Source organism: Manduca sexta, unplaced genomic scaffold (genome assembly GCF_014839805.1).
Source record: "Manduca sexta isolate Smith_Timp_Sample1 unplaced genomic scaffold, JHU_Msex_v1.0 HiC_scaffold_1073, whole genome shotgun sequence".
NCBI lineage: Eukaryota > Metazoa > Arthropoda > Insecta > Lepidoptera > Sphingidae > Manduca > Manduca sexta.
The window spans coordinates 11,640-31,591 of NW_023591902.1; the positions used below are offsets into that span (position 1 = coordinate 11,640).

Below are 19,952 nucleotides of genomic sequence, written 5' to 3' on the forward strand. Positions count from 1 at the left end.
ATTAAAAGATGATAATTTTAATATGAAAAAAAAAAAAAAAAAAAAAAAAAAAAAAAAAAATAAGTTACAATTAATATGTTATACTGAAGGTAATGTTTATAGAGCTATTGTCTTGATATGAGTAGTGTATGATATGATTTAGTTAAAAATATAAATGTAAGGAGGCATGTTGAATGGGTACATTTATATTTGTTTAGGGTAACATTTGTTAATATGTAATTTAATTTGTTTTTGTGGCAACACGCCTCCACTTCCTTCTTCCTGTCACGGGCTGCCGGCGAGCAGCCACAATAATGTAAGTTCTTTTTAAGTTTATGTTTAAGATATCAAATTAAATAACAGTGATCCGTCATAGTGGTTTTATTAACAGTAAGTTCTGGGTTTAAAGTTGAATGTGCTCGCTTTATATCATTATAAGGGGTGCCTCTCCATATACCTTTAATAATACCGGTAGATTTATGTAAGGTGAGTGGACCAACGAAGGCCACCCTAACAAATAAACAGTTATAATAAACGTCGTAATAAAATTTATGAAAATGCAATAAAATTTGCAATTAAATATCCCGAAATAAAAAACCTTCGCCCTCCTTTTTATTTACAACATATCCTTTTATGACTACCTTCAATTGTAATAAGGACAAAGAATCAAGCCTTTTCAAAAACATCACCAAAACCATCTCAATGGCGTACAGTATTTGCAAAGAGTCAAGTCTGACTCAGACGACTGAACTTAAGAACTCTACATGAATGTCGTGACATACGAACGTTTTAATCATAAATTACATATAATCGATGATTGTAATACACGTTCCTATAATTTATTCTGTAATTCTATGAATTACTGACCTCGTGTTCCAGTCTGTTATTAGATGTATGGCAATTGTTTTGATTCTCATATTTGCTGATTCGTAAGTATAGGTGTGAAGTACAGATTTTTGACACTAAGAAAAACACTGTATGTAGTACTTAATTAATCATAAAATTAATTTATCAAAAATTTAAATTTTCTATTTTCATTATCTTAAACATCTTTGATATAAAACAAAAATGAACCCTGTTTTTTACTTAATGATCTTTGCCAAATATATCTGTGGCGCCGGTAAATTGACATTGAACCGCGCATAATGTTCCAACAATATCTACGTTTTACGGAAAATATTATACCGCGTAAGATCACGACTACGATAATTCATGCCGTGGCAGATGACTGCATCAGTGTCCTTAATCATTTATATTAAAAAACAACTTACATTTTCTGATCGCCTTCCACGTGTGCTTGGACAGTGAATCCAAACATAGAATTCTCATTTCCCTTATAAACCACCCTCGATGGGATGTCCACATTGAACCCGGCGACATAAGCGCACACGCACAAAAATACACACATAGACAACGCCATTGTCGATTACGCGTCACAACACAAACAGAAAATAATTATCATACACTATTTTTTATTATATAATTCATCCTCATGATTCGTTCGAAAACTTTACGAGTTCGTAGTCGTAAATGTCGACCGGCGAAACGTTCTCCCCTCGACAACGGTCGGCGCGGCACTGAGCTGTTCGAAATTCAAAGTTGACGCACAAGGCCGCGGTGAGGTAATGCCGTGAAAATAGGAAAATGGCCCGTGAGTATGGATGATGGTTTCGCGCGTTTTTCTAGTTATTATGAGCTGTTTGTTGTTGGCATATACGCTAAATTCGTACGTGACAGCATGAATGAGGGCTTGGGTTGATGGTCAATTCCAATGACTGAGACTACTTGTGACACAATTTCATACACTTTACAATTTCATTTTTCCATGAGGAAAATAAATAAAAATGTATATATCGATGATTAGATGTTTTTACAAACACAACAAGCAAATAATAGAGAATTAAATTATTTCCTGAATGATGGCAAGTACCACAAAAATTTAATAAGAAGACTTCTTATAATAATTTGGTCGTTACACAAAAGATATGCATCGAAAACAATATTTAGCAAAGGTAGTAACGTAAAAGATTTAAACAACCTGCAGTCCCTACAATACTTCAGAGATGTAACCGTCCGAAGCGCGCCTTGGCTGAAAAAAAATCCGCCCGAGGATGCGCGCCGGGCGGGACGAAATACTATAAGGATTAATACATTTGGACGAATTTTTATTTCTATATCATCCGATTGTATACTTACCCCCTTATTCTTAGACGTTTTTTAACTAAGGACGGAGTAACGCTGTGATAACAAGTCTGTTTCGCAGTGCTGACGGCATGGCTGCCTTCTAGTGCGTAGCCATAGGGCCGATGTGATTGGCTAATATTGAGATACAACAATAAATGCAAAACGTCTAAGAATAAGGGGGTTAGTCTATTTCCCTAAGACCCTGTTCGGTAACAGGCTATAGTAAAACATAGATGAAAATCAAACTATAAAATTACTTTACGAATGTTTTGTGATCATATATTTTCTTTTTTGCCCAGGTTTAGGCACACTTTCAAATCAAGTTTAAGCTTCTCTGATAAAAAAAATATTATCTCTCGATGCCACATGAATATTGTAGCTGTTATATGTATATTTATTAAAAAAAGACTTGTTCATGTTTAAATACTAAACGTGTTACGAAGTTATCAATTAACTAATTATAAATTTTTAGGAAATGAAATTAGCTAATTACAAAGACATTAAACAGTATAGTTAGTTATAGACGGAACATCAGGGCCAAATTTGTGCTCCAAAAGTTACCAACCAATTGGTAATAACCAATTGGTAATAAGTCTTTGTCTTATTTGAAATTTCCGTGTGACAAGATATCACAGCATTCTTAGATATGAATACAAATATAACATATTTATAAAAATATGCTAATATGCGCATTAAAAACGAGCAAATCGCTACATGGTAAAATATGAAGTTCACTGGTGTTTTGCTATTTTACGGTAGAATGAGTAAATATCACATGAACGCAAAAATTTTGTAAGATATTCTTCTCAATGTCCGGTCTATATAATCTTAGAACTCTTTAGCTAATTATCAAATTATAATGTGCTATTGTTAGTATAAAACATAATATCTGAGAATCTGCTAACACTAATAAGGTTAAAGCATTTTTATTATCAAAAAGACAAAAAGTCACTTACATGAGGATAACATAACGAAACATAAGTAATACCTAATTGAAATACGGTGGTCGCTTGTATTTGTTATATGTAATTGTTTGAACAAGTAGATTTTTTTATTTTACCAAATAAAACTTGACTGCGCCCAGATTTAGACAAAGAGTAACTGATTTTGATGATGTAGCCTGATAGCCAAGATTGGAAAATGTTAAATGAGCTTAGATTTTTGATGGTATTTTATTGTAAACTCTAATAAAGAACTCAATTACAAAACATTTTTTTACACGAGCGAAAAGTTGATCGCCAGATGGCAGCGCCTGCCCATATGTCGTAGCAATACCATTCAGAACTTTAAATAACAAACAACATGGCGCTGAAAGAAAACCATTTATCAGTTATTAAGTCCCCAATACTTAACGACCACTAATTGACATTCATAGATTTCTTCAAATTAACACAACAGCATTTTTAAGACGGGCACGGCGATGTGGCTCCACTGCACCTGATGGTAAGTGGAGTGAGGTCAATAAAATGTCGACTGACGAGAGATTATAACCTCGGCAGTCGACACAATTATGCCGGCCTGTTGAACCGGATATACACAGGATAATCCCGGAACGCGACATACTCATGTCAGCCACTATGGCAGGTTTTAACACCTTGTGTACGGTGGTCACTGTCCGGGCGGATATTTTTATTACTTTGAATGACGAGACGAAACTTGCCGTTCGCCTCATAGTAAGCTATACGACCACACATAAACAATAGAAACACCATCCAACACCTTGAATTACAAAGTATTATTTGGTATTCCACTGCGCCCGCCATCCTGGGACGTGAGATGTTAAGTCTCATTATGTCCAGTAGTTACACTGGCTACAATTTCCTTCAAACCGGAACACAACAGTATTTCACAACTGCTGCTTGGCGGCAGAAATAGACATTGTGGTGGTACTCAGCCAAGCGGACTCTCACATATGAGGGACCTACAACGAGTAAATATAAAATACATCTTACGAGCAAAGCATGCACATTGTTATCCAGCGATATATTTTTCCCACCACAAAATATGCCTATCGAAACTATTAAAAACTTAACAAACAATTCAATCAAACCAATACGTCATGGGTTTACGAGTTGATTAATTTTACGAAGCGAGCGGTATTGTAAAATGTGGAACGCCGAACTGGTTTCGTCCCAAACAATGTGCATACCTAATTCATTATTTTTCAACATGGCAGCTTAACGTGTGAATATAAACAACGCACTCAACGGAAAGTTTATTTGTTTTGTTGTATTAAGCAATTCGGATGCTGAATACTTTTGCCATCGTTTGTCTTGTCTGTTATATGTAACGAAGTAATTTCTTATACTTGAAATGTTAATTTTATGATAAATGATACAAAAAAAAATTTTGTTTATGCAAATAATAAAATATCAAATAATCAAATAAGCTAAATACTAGGTTATCTTGGTATCTCGCTTGCTCACCAACACTATTATAACAGTGACGTCATGACAGTGCCTGCAACCTTCATTCAAAGACATAAGTATTTAACTAGAATGAAATCATGACTTATTTTCAATGAATTCATACTGCATTTGATTTTATAATACTCCTTTTATAAGCAAGTACTTATTCAAAGAATATTGAACACGCAAATATAAAATTACTACAGAATATATTTTTTTAGAATGAGGACTGACTCATTGGCTTTACCATCTGACAGGTGTTTTATGCAAAAGAAAATAGAATAAATGCATTATAAAAATTTACTAATTATAAAACTTAAAACCAAATAAAAATCAATTTAGCTTTAATATTTTACCAACTTGTTACCTAAAAGCCCTAAAATATTATGAGTTTTAAATAATACATTCTTGCAATCGCGATAATAATTACAACAATGTCAAAAAACTGTGCCATAAAAGGATCTCGTGACGTCACGAGCTAATACAATAATGGTCATCATCATATACCTTCATCCATTTCTTGGTATAGGTTACAGTCACTTACAGTGCATACTCTTTATATTCTTTAAGCCCCTACCTTCAGCATTCATCATTCATTGATTAACTCTTCTGCTCGTTGTTAATATTCAACTTCATTTCAGATACATGTATTATTTTCAACATTGAAATAAAACTATTTGTGATTTATATCGCGATTTTAAAATTTACTAAAATATTACCCTTGATTACGCGACGTTATTAAAGATATAAAATTTAAACTATTTTTCATGGCAGTTTTATATATATACTCCCGACGTTTAGAAAGCACAAATTTTGTACAATTGTAGTAGGTAGATCGTGACGAACTTTTGACGACCCTCATCCCCCGTGACCGTGAATACTGTTAGGTCTTTGAAACGTCGGCCGAAAATTATAATTTATAAATCGCGACAAAATCGTTTTTTATTCCAATGTCTAACATTCCTATAAATATAAAAACATCATATAGTTGCATTTAAATAAAACTCCGCATACAATACGATAACATTTAATAACATCCGATTAAGTATTCCAATACACTAGTATACATACAAGCTTATAAAAATAGCAGGAATTGATATAAAATTTACGCTTACGGTAAGTCTCTTTTACTTATTGCCTGACCTGACAGAATGACGCAAAACTGTCCATTAAAAATACAATGTTTATGCCTACATCAGATCATCTCTAAGTATCACTATATGTATCAGATCATCATCGCAAAAGGCTACAGATCCGTACTTAGAATTAAGAATCGGGCATTACAACCCCTTGAAATATCAAACTGCTTTTCAAAAGATCATTTTAGATCACATTAAATAAAAAAACAAAACGCGATGTTTTTAGTTCAATTGTTGTTGATTTTAAAATATCAGGTCAGGCTTAATTACAAATAAAAATACTGAATGCAATATATTCACAGCATTAAGAGCATAACTGACAATATACTTTATATTGTATTAAATAAATAAATTTAATCTTACAAATTATATTTCGTCTTTAAATAGTCTTTTAAAAAATTAAACGTAAAAAAAAAGCTTTTTATATTATTTCTATGTTCATAGAAACTCAAAATATATTTAAGTTTAAAAAAAGTAACGATATTCTATAAAAAATTTTGCTTAAAAAAAACTTTACTTGAATATGAAAAAATGATACACAACCCCGCCTAAGCTATGAAAAAGCGTCAGGGAATATATTTTTTTATACCAATTTAAAAATGTTGGAGCACAAAACATTTCACAATACTAAATCCGGCTCTGTAATTAAATTTGACGGACGTAATATTTTTTGTACCACGAACTATTGCACAGTTAAACATAATGTATTTTTCAAGTAAAAAATATAAGTATGTACAGACTCAAAAGCTTTCTAGGAACCAATATAGGAATTGATTGTGGCAAATAGTTATAATTACATAGAAATAGGTGCCAAAATTAGAACCCAATTTAAATAAATGCGAGACACTTGCACATGTAAATGAAAAATATAATTTTATAATCAAATATGGTAATATAAGCCAACTGCTAAAAAATAATTTGTTCCGATACTATTAACTACAGAAATTAAAATCGATACTAAAAGCGAAGCTAATATAAGCAGGAAAAAACTGAACAGGTTAAATTTAAAATACCAAAATTGCAACCATGGTGTGTGATAGTGTATTATTTAATTTTAAAATTAAATAATATGGGAAAAGTATATAATTTCCTCAAACTGAAACAAGCCGGCATAATTGTGTCGAGGGGTAATCTCTAGTCAGTCGATACTATCTAAACCCTACTCCAATTAAAATCATTTATAGTGAGGCCACTTTGCCAAACCCAATAAAAACTTTTCCACATTCTTGCTATATATGTAAATTGATAGACACAAAAACAAAGCCCCAAAACGTTTGGTATTTAAAATTTAACACAGCAAATAAATATCGAGTGAAAAATCTAAGCTTCATACATATCCCCTGCAGTTCGCCGTCTGTTATTACAAATCTATTAAGTTAATGAGCACCATTACATTAGTTCCATTATATACTATGTTTCTAACGATTATATGACAACTATAGTGGTTTTCTCAAAATTCAACGTCAGTGATGAATGGGTTGTAATATTGAATCAATGAGTATTTGGAACAGTTTAATTAACAGTGCAGTACGAGAGCAAGCCGAGCCAAGTACCTTACAGCACCTTCTTTTTGTAAAGTCGGTAAAAAATTAAGAAATTACCGCATTGGTGTGTATCGTTAAGAGCTCGACTCTCATGCATTTAACTACACTGTAATTCGTAAATAATATTGTATTTTTAAAATCAACAATCTTCTTCCAGGAATTGCTATACGATTCCCACAGGATAGTATTTTATCAGAAATAGACTTTATTGCAATAACATAAAACTTATTCTCGTGCCAATCTTTTCGCTTTTAAGAATAGATAAGAATGTTTTTGAATAAATTTAGATTCGAATTAAGTCTTTTTTCCGCCATCTTGAATAATAAAATACCTAATTTTATAACAACATTCAACATTATGCCAATGATATGAAAACTCACTCATTAGTTGTTCCTACTTCTGAACATGTATACAGGGTGTTACAAAAAGGCGGTATATGTAAAGCAAAAGATTACGCGTATATTAAAATTGTAAGAACTTTGAAATGTTATCAAAATTTGCAACAGTACTAATACTTTAAATCGGATATCGTTACTAACAAAGTATATATATGTTTGAAACATCTGCGTAGATTGAAAATTGATCCTTTACCATTTGTCATTATATTCAAGGGAGTCACGACAATCATTTCGATTTAAATTTACAAATCCAACCACTCAGAAATGAACACCTTAAATTATGTGACCTTCAGAAATAAGTTATTATCGGTTTCCCCTATTTTGGGTATTATGTATACCGCCTTTACGCAACACCCTGTATATGAACTTCAATGATAAAATATTCTTTATACAATCGCTTTTAATATGGCAACTAATTTGTTGCTGGTATCATAGACTATTATCTAATGACTAACAATCTAGGTATTTCAAGTTTCCGTCTACCACCTTGACACAAAGTAACAGCAATTGTATAAAGAACATCAAATCGATTCTTAGCTTTCCTTATACATCATCATTAAATACTTACACGATTTCTAAACCACAACATCCTATCCACATCTAGCCTCTATTACAATAGTTCCGCAGATTCTTTCTGTCACACTAAAGAGTTAAAGGTTGACTTCCGAACATTACTTCATACGCACTTTATTTTAGTTATACGCCAGTTATTTATACACGCAAAGCAATGCTATTTATATAAAAAGTCGTGTCTCTGTCCTTTCGGCATGAACGTGATTGGTTAATATTAAGATACGACTTTGGAATTAAAGACAAATATGAAATTGCTGACACTATGCGTTCAGGCGCACTGTAAGTCCTAACAATATTGTTTGTGATTACGAGTGATACACTCGCACATAGTAAACAGAGAGCCAGTAATAAAGGAGTGCTTGTGACAAGCGTCTACAAATACGAAGCATCAATCGGAAGTCCACCTTAAACAATCTAATGCCTCATTTAGACTATTGACGAATAACTTGGCGAATAATTCGTACACGAATATATGACTATGTATTTCCCAATAAGTTGTTAGCACACTGATGTTCGTGACCATTCGTCTGTACTCGTCAAGTATCTAAATCAGGGCTTGGGTGGCAATTAGAAGACTGCATCTAATCTCACTAAACGCAGCTACACGCCATAGTCCGTTTTTTTGGCAATGGGAAGCCCAATTACCAACGACAATTGCCAGTATATCATCCTTGTTGAGACCATGACTGTAAGTATGGTTATCATGTATGTAATATCCCATCTACCTGGTTTAAGATTTGAACTTCTTCCTATAAAAAATCTAGCCTTCTACCCTTTAAGTGGCTAAATAAAGTCTTTTTTCTTGCATTATTCAAGCTCCATTAAGAGCTAAGTCCAACCAGTGTTCAGTCATTAGAATATGTATCATATGGTTTTTAACCTATTTCTTCTTCTTTATTATTGATTGCTATGATTTTGAAAACTTGAAAACGCTCGGCGTGCTTTTCTTTTGCGGTTTGCTCTCTGCTACCTGTGAATCAAATGAAGGAACAGTTATATAACTGTTATATTTAAAAACATGATGCCTGATAGTCCTGATACCGTTGTTTAGGTGAAATCGATTTCAGTTTTAAATTCACCGTGGTTGCCAAGTATTGTGATATTGCCTAGTAAAATAATACTTAACCATGTGAAATGAAATGAAATGATTTATTAAAATCTGTAAAATGTTATACATTATTTAGATTCCGTCAATATTAACTCTACCACCAGTTTGGAAAGCAGTTCTCACCAAAGAACGGGCAAGAAACTCTGGTGTTGCTCATTTCAAAATCAGTTTAAGATATAAACTACATGATACAGAGAAAACAAGCTTTCTAATTGTTACCAGAACTCCCTGTAATATAACATTATTTGGCAGGGTATTAAAATCGTTTTACCTGGCCAACATAAATGACCATTAGTTGATAACGACAATTATAATTCTACAATTAATACATTAACTTTTAAGGAAGAATTGAGAACTGAGATTTATAAAACCAGATGAAAAATAATCTACCAAATATATTTTTTTCTGGGATGTTAGCATTACTCAACCTGTTTATTCCACTTTATATTTTCCCTATTGAATTAATTCGTGTAATAAACACTTATTTATTTAGAGTAAGGTTAGTTATTAAGAACGATCACAATAAAACTGTTTCACGGTCAACATCATATTCTCGGTATCATCCCGCTGACGTATTGACGTACGTGACTAAAGGAGCCTGTATTACCTGACGTACGCGTCAGTACGCGTGACGTCATCGTTCATTGAATACCTGTATTGTTCTTATTTATATATTACAGTGAACTTGTTTAAATGGATTATGAGTTTTAAAAAACCCGCGAGCATAAACTGAGATGAAGGGAAAAAATTCTGGGGGTTGAATAACAGGAAAAAATATATAAGAAAAAGACTTGAGTCTAAATCAGACCATACATGTCGTTGTGAAGCTATAATATGCTTTAAATAGGCCTGATTTAATTGAATAATTTTGCATGTGGCCAGGTAACCTTAGAAGGTTTACTAGAAATCTAGTGACTTCATGGAAGATGATGGTTTGCCCATGAACTAATTTTACTAAGCTATATATATGACGGTAGTTATGCTATATAAGTTATAGAAAATATTGTTTTCTTTACTTTTGAACGCGATATTTTTTTGTTATAATGCCTTTCTTCTCTGAGACTATTTTTGTACAGTACAGTTTCTACTAACTGGAGAATTTTCAAAAATGGAATTATTTAAATATATTACTCCCTTGTGATGCTAATTTAGATTATTAGGTCTTTGCAACAACACATTGAACAAGAACTTCCAGATGTGTTTTCTCTAGCAGCAATATTTCAATAATATATAATAATGATATCAGGCCTGTATTTAATACTGTCTGTCCCCTTGCTAGGCATGGGTCTCCTCTACAACTGAGAAGGAGTAGATGTTAGTTCACCATGCTGGCTTAGTGCGGATTGGTGGATTTCACACAACCTCAAAATGCCTATCGAGAACTTCTCAGGTATGCAGATTCACTTAGGATGTTTTCCTTCCCCGTAAAGCAAGCGACAACGAAGATTAGATAGTGATATTTCAATAGTTCTATACATATGCGACGTGCTACAAAACTTCGCAGAGTTCAATTTGCCGTGAATGATTACACTGTAATTGTTACTTAAGAACTCACGAAGCGGTATTCATCCGCGCCCGCCATGGTTGCGGGTCCACAATTCCTGTAGAATGCAAAAATACATTTCAAAATCAAATGCACATTGCACGACGCGTTTTACGCCCGCAACGAGCGCGGTTGTACGCGGTATCCGCTATACCGGCGGACAACTAGAACCGCGCGGGCCGCGGGCAGTTTGCCGCACCCGCAGCCTCGGCGAGTAGCGCCCGCGCGCTCTGCGATCGATAGGTGTGCGACTGCAGTAGGTACAGAAATCTGACGCCATTCTGCTCCAGTAACTTGTACTCCTCGTGCGGCTCGGTGCAGCTGCAGCTTCTGCCAGAGCCGGATATACACACGGGCACTATGGCGCGTGGAGAGTGTAAGTCGGTAAGCAGGTGACTCACGGTCCGCTCGCCGAGCAGCAGACGCGCCTTGTCCTCCTCTTGCGGCTCGGTGCAGCTGCAGCTTCTGCCGGAGCCGGATATACACACGGGCACTATGGCGCGTGGAGAGTGTAAGTCGGTAAGAAGGTGACTCACGGTCCGCTCGCCGAGCAGCAGACGCGCCTTGTCCTCCTCGTGCGGCTCGGTGCAGCTGCAGCTTCTGCCGGAGCCGGATATACACACGGGCACTATGGCGCGTGGAGAGTGTAAGTCGGTAAGAAGGTGACTCACGGTCCGCTCGCCGAGCAGCAGACGCGCCTTGTCCTCCTCGTGCGGCTCGGTGCAGCTGCAGCTTCTGCCGGAGCCGGATATACACACGGGCACTATGGCGCGTGGAGAGTGTAAGTCGGTAAGAAGGTGACTCACGGTCCGCTCGCCGAGCAGCAGACGCGCCTTGTCCTCGTGCGGCTCGGTGCAGCTGCAGCTTCTGCCGGAGCCGGATATACACACGGGCACTATGGCGCGTGGAGAGTGTAAGTCGGTAAGAAGGTGACTCACGGTCCGCTCGCCGAGCAGCAGACGCGCCTTGTCCTCCTCGTGCGGCTCGGTGCAGCTGCAGCTTCTGCCGGAGCCGGATATACACACGGGCACTATGGCGCGTGGAGAGTGTAAGTCGGTAAGCAGGTGACTCACGGTCCGCTCGCCGAGCAGCAGACGCGCCTTGTCCTCCTCTTGCGGCTCGGTGCAGCTGCAGCTTCTGCCGGAGCCGGATATACACACGGGCACTATGGCGCGTGGAGAGTGTAAGTCGGTAAGAAGGTGACTCACGGTCCGCTCGCCGAGCAGCAGACGCGCCTTGTCCTCCTCGTGCGGCTCGGTGCGGCTGCAGCTTCTGCCGGAGCCGGATATACACACGGGCACTATGGCGCGTGGAGAGTGTAAGTCGGTAAGAAGGTGACTCACGGTCCGCTCGCCGAGCAGCAGACGCGCCTTGTCCTCCTCGTGCGGCTCGGTGCAGCTGCAGCTTCTGCCGGAGCCGGATATACACACGGGCACTATGGCGCGTGGAGAGTGTAAGTCGGTAAGAAGGTGACTCACGGTCCGCTCGCCGAGCAGCAGACGCGCCTTGTCCTCCTCGTGCGGCTCGGTGCAGCTGCAGCTTCTGCCGGAGCCGGATATACACACGGGCACTATGGCGCGTGGAGAGTGTAAGTCGGTAAGAAGGTGACTCACGGTCCGCTCGCCGAGCAGCAGACGCGCCTTGTCCTCCTCGTGCGGCTCGGTGCAGCTGCAGCTTCTGCCGGAGCCGGATATACACACGGGCACTATGGCGCGTGGAGAGTGTAAGTCGGTAAGAAGGTGACTCACGGTCCGCTCGCCGAGCAGCAGACGCGCCTTGTCCTCCTCGTGCGGCTCGGTGCAGCTGCAGCTTCTGCCGGAGCCGGATATACACACGGGCACTATGGCGCGTGGAGAGTGTAAGTCGGTAAGAAGGTGACTCACGGTCCGCTCGCCGAGCAGCAGACGCGCCTTGTCCTCCTCGTGCGGCTCGGTGCAGCTGCAGCTTCTGCCGGAGCCGGATATACACACGGGCACTATGGCGCGTGGAGAGTGTAAGTCGGTAAGAAGGTGACTCACGGTCCGCTCGCCGAGCAGCAGACGCGCCTTGTCCTCCTCGTGCGGCTCGGTGCAGCTGCAGCTTCTGCCGGAGCCGGATATACACACGGGCACTATGGCGCGTGGAGAGTGTAAGTCGGTAAGAAGGTGACTCACGGTCCGCTCGCCGAGCAGCAGACGCGCCTTGTCCTCCTCGTGCGGCTCGGTGCAGCTGCAGTTTCTGCCGGAGCCGGATATACACACGGGCACTATGGCGCGTGGAGAGTGTAAGTCGGTAAGAAGGTGACTCACGGTCCGCTCGCCGAGCAGCAGACGCGCCTTGTCCTCCTCGTGCGGCTCGGTGCAGCTGCAGCTTCTGCCGGAGCCGGATATACACACGGGCACTATGGCGCGTGGAGAGTGTAAGTCGGTAAGAAGGTGACTCACGGTCCGCTCGCCGAGCAGCAGACGCGCCTTGTCCTCCTCGTGCGGCTCGGTGCAGCTGCAGCTTCTGCCGGAGCCGGATATACACACGGGCACTATGGCGCGTGGAGAGTGTAAGTCGGTAAGAAGGTGACTCACGGTCCGCTCGCCGAGCAGCAGACGCGCCTTGTCCTCCTCGTGCGGCTCGGTGCAGCTGCAGCTTCTGCCGGAGCCGGATATACACACGGGCACTATGGCGCGTGGAGAGTGTAAGTCGGTAAGAAGGTGACTCACGGTCCGCTCGCCGAGCAGCAGACGCGCCTTGTCCTCCTCGTGCGGCTCGGTGCAGCTGCAGCTTCTGCCGGAGCCGGATATACACACGGGCACTATGGCGCGTGGAGAGTGTAAGTCGGTAAGAAGGTGACTCACGGTCCGCTCGCCGAGCAGCAGACGCGCCTTGTCCTCCTCGTGCGGCTCGGTGCAGCTGCAGCTTCTGCCGGAGCCGGATATACACACGGGCACTATGGCGCGTGGAGAGTTTAAGTCGGTAAGAAGGTGACTCACGGTCCGCTCGCCGAGCAGCAGACGCGCCTTGTCCTCCTCGTGCGGCTCGGTGCAGCTGCAGCTTCAGCCGGAGCCGGATATACACACGGGCACTATGGCGCGTGGAGAGTGTAAGGCGGTAAGAAGGTGACTCACGGTCCGCTCGCCGAGCAGCAGACGCGCCTTGTCCTCCTCGTGCGGCTCGGTGCAGCTGCAGCTTCTGCCGGAGCCGGATATACACACGGGCACTATGGCGCGTGGAGAGTGTAAGTCGGTAAGAAGGTGACTCACGGTCCGCTCGCCGAGCAGCAGACGCGCCTTGTCCTCCTCGTGCGGCTCGGTGCAGCTGCAGCTTCTGCCGGAGCCGGATATACACACGGGCACTATGGCGCGTGGAGAGTGTAAGTCGGTAAGAAGGTGACTCACGGTCCGCTCGCCGAGCAGCAGACGCGCCTTGTCCTCCTCGTGCGGCTCGGTGCAGCTGCAGCTTCTGCCGGAGCCGGATATACACACGGGCACTATGGCGCGTGGAGAGTGCTAAGTCGGTAAGAAGGTGACTCACGGTCCGCTCGCCGAGCAGCAGACGCGCCTTGTCCTCCTCGTGCGGCTCGGTGCAGCTGCAGCTTCTGCCGGAGCCGGATATACACACGGGCACTATGGCGCGTGGAGAGTGTAAGTCGGTAAGAAGGTGACTCACGGTCCGCTCGCCGAGCAGCAGACGCGCCTTGTCCTCCTCGTGCGGCTCGGTGCAGCTGCAGCTTCTGCCGGAGCCGGATATACACACGGGCACTATGGCGCGTGGAGAGTGTAAGTCGGTAAGAAGGTGACTCACGGTCCGCTCGCCGAGCAGCAGACGCGCCTTGTCCTCCTCGTGCGGCTCGGTGCAGCTGCAGCTTCTGCCGGAGCCGGATATACACACGGGCACTATGGCGCGTGGAGAGTGTAAGTCGGTAAGAAGGTGACTCACGGTCCGCTCGCCGAGCAGCAGACGCGCCTTGTCCTCCTCGTGCGGCTCGGTGCAGCTGCAGCTTCTGCCGGAGCCGGATATACACACGGGCACTATGGCGCGTGGAGAGTGTAAGTCGGTAAGAAGGTGACTCACGGTCCGCTCGCCGAGCAGCAGACGCGCCTTGTCCTCCTCGTGCGGCTCGGTGCAGCTGCAGCTTCTGCCGGAGCCGGATATACACACGGGCACTATGGCGCGTGGAGAGTGTAAGTCGGTAAGAAGGTGACTCACGGTCCGCTCGCCGAGCAGCAGACGCGCCTTGTCCTCCTCGTGCGGCTCGGTGCAGCTGCAGCTTCTGCCGGAGCCGGATATACACACGGGCACTATGGCGCGTGGAGAGTAAGTCGGTAAGAAGGTGACTCACGGTCCGCTCGCCGAGCAGCAGACGCGCCTTGTCCTCCTCGTGCGGCTCGGTGCAGCTGCAGCTTCTGCCGGAGCCGGATATACACACGGGCACTATGGCGCGTGGAGAGTGTAAGTCGGTAAGAAGGTGACTCACGGTCCGCTCGCCGAGCAGCAGACGCGCCTTGTCCTCCTCGTGCGGCTCGGTGCAGCTGCAGCTTCTGCCGGAGCCGGATATACACACGGGCACTATGGCGCGTGGAGAGTGTAAGTCGGTAAGAAGGTGACTCACGGTCCGCTCGCCGAGCAGCAGACGCGCCTTGTCCTCCTCGTGCGGCTCGGTGCAGCTGCAGCTTCTGCCGGAGCCGGATATACACACGGGCACTATGGCGCGTGGAGAGTGTAAGTCGGTAAGAAGGTGACTCACGGTCCGCTCGCCGAGCAGCAGACGCGCCTTGTCCTCCTCGTGCGGCTCGGTGCAGCTGCAGCTTCTGCCGGAGCCGGATATACACACGGGCACTATGGCGCGTGGAGAGTGTAAGTCGGTAAGAAGGTGACTCACGGTCCGCTCGCCGAGCAGCAGACGCGCCTTGTCCTCCTCGTGCGGCTCGGTGCAGCTGCAGCTTCTGCCGGAGCCGGATATACACACGGGCACTATGGCGCGTGGAGAGTGTAAGTCGGTAAGAAGGTGACTCACGGTCCGCTCGCCGAGCAGCAGACGCGCCTTGTCCTCCTCGTGCGGCTCGGTGCAGCTGCAGCTTCTGCCGGAGCCGGATATACACACGGGCACTATGGCGCGTGGAGAGTGTAAGTCGGTAAGAAGGTGACTCACGGTCCGCTCGCCGAGCAGCAGACGCGCCTTGTCCTCCTCGTGCGGCTCGGTGCAGCTGCAGCTTCTGCCGGAGCCGGATATACACACGGGCACTATGGCGCGTGGAGAGTGTAAGTCGGTAAGAAGGTGACTCACGGTCCGCTCGCCGAGCAGCAGACGCGCCTTGTCCTCCTCGTGCGGCTCGGTGCAGCTGCAGCTTCTGCCGGAGCCGGATATACACACGGGCACTATGGCGCGTGGAGAGTGTAAGTCGGTAAGAAGGTGACTCACGGTCCGCTCGCCGAGCAGCAGACGCGCCTTGTCCTCCTCGTGCGGCTCGGTGCAGCTGCAGCTTCTGCCGGAGCCGGATATACACACGGGCACTATGGCGCGTGGAGAGTGTAAGTCGGTAAGAAGGTGACTCACGGTCCGCTCGCCGAGCAGCAGACGCGCCTTGTCCTCCTCGTGCGGCTCGGTGCAGCTGCAGCTTCTGCCGGAGCCGGATATACACACGGGCACTATGGCGCGTGGAGAGTGTAAGTCGGTAAGAAGGTGACTCACGGTCCGCTCGCCGAGCAGCAGACGCGCCTTGTCCTCCTCGTGCGGCTCGGTGCAGCTGCAGCTTCTGCCGGAGCCGGATATACACACGGGCACTATGGCGCGTGGAGAGTGTAAGTCGGTAAGAAGGTGACTCACGGTCCGCTCGCCGAGCAGCAGACGCGCCTTGTCCTCCTCGTGCGGCTCGGTGCAGCTGCAGCTTCTGCCGGAGCCGGATATACACACGGGCACTATGGCGCGTGGAGAGTGTAAGTCGGTAAGAAGGTGACTCACGGTCCGCTCGCCGAGCAGCAGACGCGCCTTGTCCTCCTCGTGCGGCTCGGTGCAGCTGCAGCTTCTGCCGGAGCCGGATATACACACGGGCACTATGGCGCGTGGAGAGTGTAAGTCGGTAAGAAGGTGACTCACGGTCCGCTCGCCGAGCAGCAGACGCGCCTTGTCCTCCTCGTGCGGCTCGGTGCAGCTGCAGCTTCTGCCGGAGCCGGATATACACACGGGCACTATGGCGCGTGGAGAGTGTAAGTCGGTAAGAAGGTGACTCACGGTCCGCTCGCCGAGCAGCAGACGCGCCTTGTCCTCCTCGTGCGGCTCGGTGCAGCTGCAGCTTCTGCCGGAGCCGGATATACACACGGGCACTATGGCGCGTGGAGAGTGTAAGTCGGTAAGAAGGTGACTCACGGTCCGCTCGCCGAGCAGCAGACGCGCCTTGTCCTCCTCGTGCGGCTCGGTGCAGCTGCAGCTTCTGCCGGCGCCGGATATACACACGGGCACTATGGCGCGTGGAGAGTGTAAGTCGGTAAGAAGGTGACTCACGGTCCGCTCGCCGAGCAGCAGACGCGCCTTGTCCTCCTCGTGCGGCTCGGTGCAGCTGCAGCTTCTGCCGGCGCCGGATATACACACGGGCACTATGGCGCGTGGAGAGTGTAAGTCGGTAAGAAGGTGACTCACGGTCCGCTCGCCGAGCAGCAGACGCGCCTTGTCCTCCTCGTGCGGCTCGGTGCAGCTGCAGCTTCTGCCGGCGCCGGATATACACACGGGCACTATGGCGCGTGGAGAGTGTAAGTCGGTAAGAAGGTGACTCACGGTCCGCTCGCCGAGCAGCAGACGCGCCTTGTCCTCCTCGTGCGGCTCGGTGCAGCTGCAGCTTTGCCGGCGCCGGATATACACACGGGCACTATGGCGCGTGGAGAGTGTAAGTCGGTAAGAAGGTGACTCACGGTCCGCTCGCCGAGCAGCAGACGCGCCTTGTCCTCCTCGTGCGGCTCGGTGCAGCTGCAGCTTCTGCCGGCGCCGGATATACACACGGGCACTATGGCGCGTGGAGAGTGTAAGTCGGTAAGAAGGTGACTCACGGTCCGCTCGCCGAGCAGCAGACGCGCCTTGTCCTCCTCGTGCGGCTCGGTGCAGCTGCAGCTTCTGCCGGCGCCGGATATACACACGGGCACTATGGCGCGTGGAGAGTGTAAGTCGGTAAGAAGGTGACTCACGGTCCGCTCGCCGAGCAGCAGACGCGCCTTGTCCTCCTCGTGCGGCTCGGGCGCGGCCGCGGCGCGCCGGTGCAGCTGCAGCTTCTGCCGGATGGCTTGCGACAGGATCACCCTGCAGTACACACACGGTGATCAACATATTCCGTTTAACTTAAAGAGTAGTCATACGATTATTGGTATACATATCGATATATAAAACTTAAAAATTCAGGTGTATAAAGTCGTACTAAATTATGTAACACCCAATCGAACTTCAATTGCATAGAGCGCTGTCGTCGTATGTTAGCTAAGTAACAGACGACGCGCTGTCACACTACGAAACAATGATTTATATTCCAAACCCATTCTAATCACCAAAGGTTGAATGTCAATAAAAAGTAAACACAAGCTAACAATCGACTCCATTTCGTTATAAACAACAGACAATAGTGCAAAGGCACTTAAAATTTACCTAACATCAAATATAGCTATAATGCCAGTATTAACAAAATCCAGCATGACTCACTTCCTAGTGTCAGTCTTGGTGGCAAGCAACAAATCCAGCCAAGTCCAGGTGACGTTGTGGTACTCGAGGGTCGGCAGCACCAGCGGCAAGTCCCGGACATCCTCCAGATTCTTCTCTTTGCTGCCTTTGTACGACACCCTCACTGGTACTTCAGGTATCTTGATGTATATGAATAGCTTGTTCTTTTCAGCACGCTCCTGTTGTTAAAGAAAAATGTGGTCATAAATCGATGAAAAAATGCACTTAATACACAAAGGTTCTAAGTGGCGTTTTAATGAAAGACTTGCTAATCTCTAATAAAGAAAATACCTTCATCTTCTCAACATCATCCTTGTCCCTCTTATCCCTCTTCACGTAGAAGTTGGAGTTTGAGTCTTTGCCCTTCTTCTTCATCTTCTTAGAGCCGGTGGAGACCAGGCTGGCGGAGGACGAAGGTCGTAACGTGCCCTCGGCCTCATCTTCCGCATCATCCATAGCGTCAGGGTCACGCTCCGGGAAGCAGAACTTTAGCATTGTGTTGAAGAACTTCTTTGTGAGACCTGGGATGTAGAAATATGTCATTTGTATAAATAAAGGAATAGAGAAAGCGAAAGAGATAAATAATTAGGGATTACATAACAATAAGTGATCACATTTAATACATTTTAAAAGCGATCATTGGTACTAAACTTTAGTGTAAGTAAGGGCCATAGTCGACCCAATTTTATGCAACCTATAAGATTATTAAAGATTTAAATTAATAATCTTTTGTAACGTTAAAGTTTATATTAATTCTGCCAACGTTTGCTACTTCAAATATTATATCCTATTGGATTTTATGAGTCGAGTTAAACTTAAGGATACGCTATTCACTTCTATAATACAATTATAGTGTCTGGCGAATCAAACTATTATTAAATAGCCAGTGAAAATTAAACGCAAATTAAAACTATCTCGTTATACACATATAAATAAACACGAACTGACCTCAAAATAATTGGCATAAACAAATATTATTAACATGTTATTTAATATTTATTCAAGTGTAATTATATGTTTATTTCAAGCTTGTAATGATATAAATGAGGCAATGTTTTGTTTTTTATAGCAGGTCACTTAACTTATTGCCAGAGGAATTTTGAGTCCAGCCTTAATGGAGTGGGAATTGGTGAGGAGAGTAACATTAGTCGCGTTTCGTCAGAATGTGTAGATCCGGTAATCATAGGCCGGCATAATTGTATCGAGTGGTGATTGATAATCATCTCCCATCAGTCGACACCATCCGGAACTCAATCCGCATACCATGAGGTAGTCACTACGGCCGTATAAAAAAAAGGGCTGCCAAGAATCTTACTCATCAAATCAGTCTCTTCACACCACGATATGGTAGAAACTTACTTACACTTTTATAGTTTAAAAACAGGACTTATAACTACATGCATTATT

At 44.3% G+C, this 19,952-nt stretch overlaps 1 protein-coding gene across 1 annotated transcript; it reads right to left on the bottom strand.

The window, feature by feature from the left end:
- Positions 1-7,782: 7,782 nt before the first annotated feature.
- Positions 7,783-19,066, bottom strand: LOC119191129 (protein KIAA0100-like; the record flags this gene model as incomplete). Its single annotated transcript, XM_037445016.1, is given in 4 exon segments — positions 7,783-9,195; positions 18,023-18,134; positions 18,528-18,724; positions 18,837-19,066. Coding segments are annotated over 4 exon segments (602 nt in total), but the record flags the coding sequence as incomplete, so codon positions are not given.
- Positions 19,067-19,952: the final 886 nt, after the last annotated feature.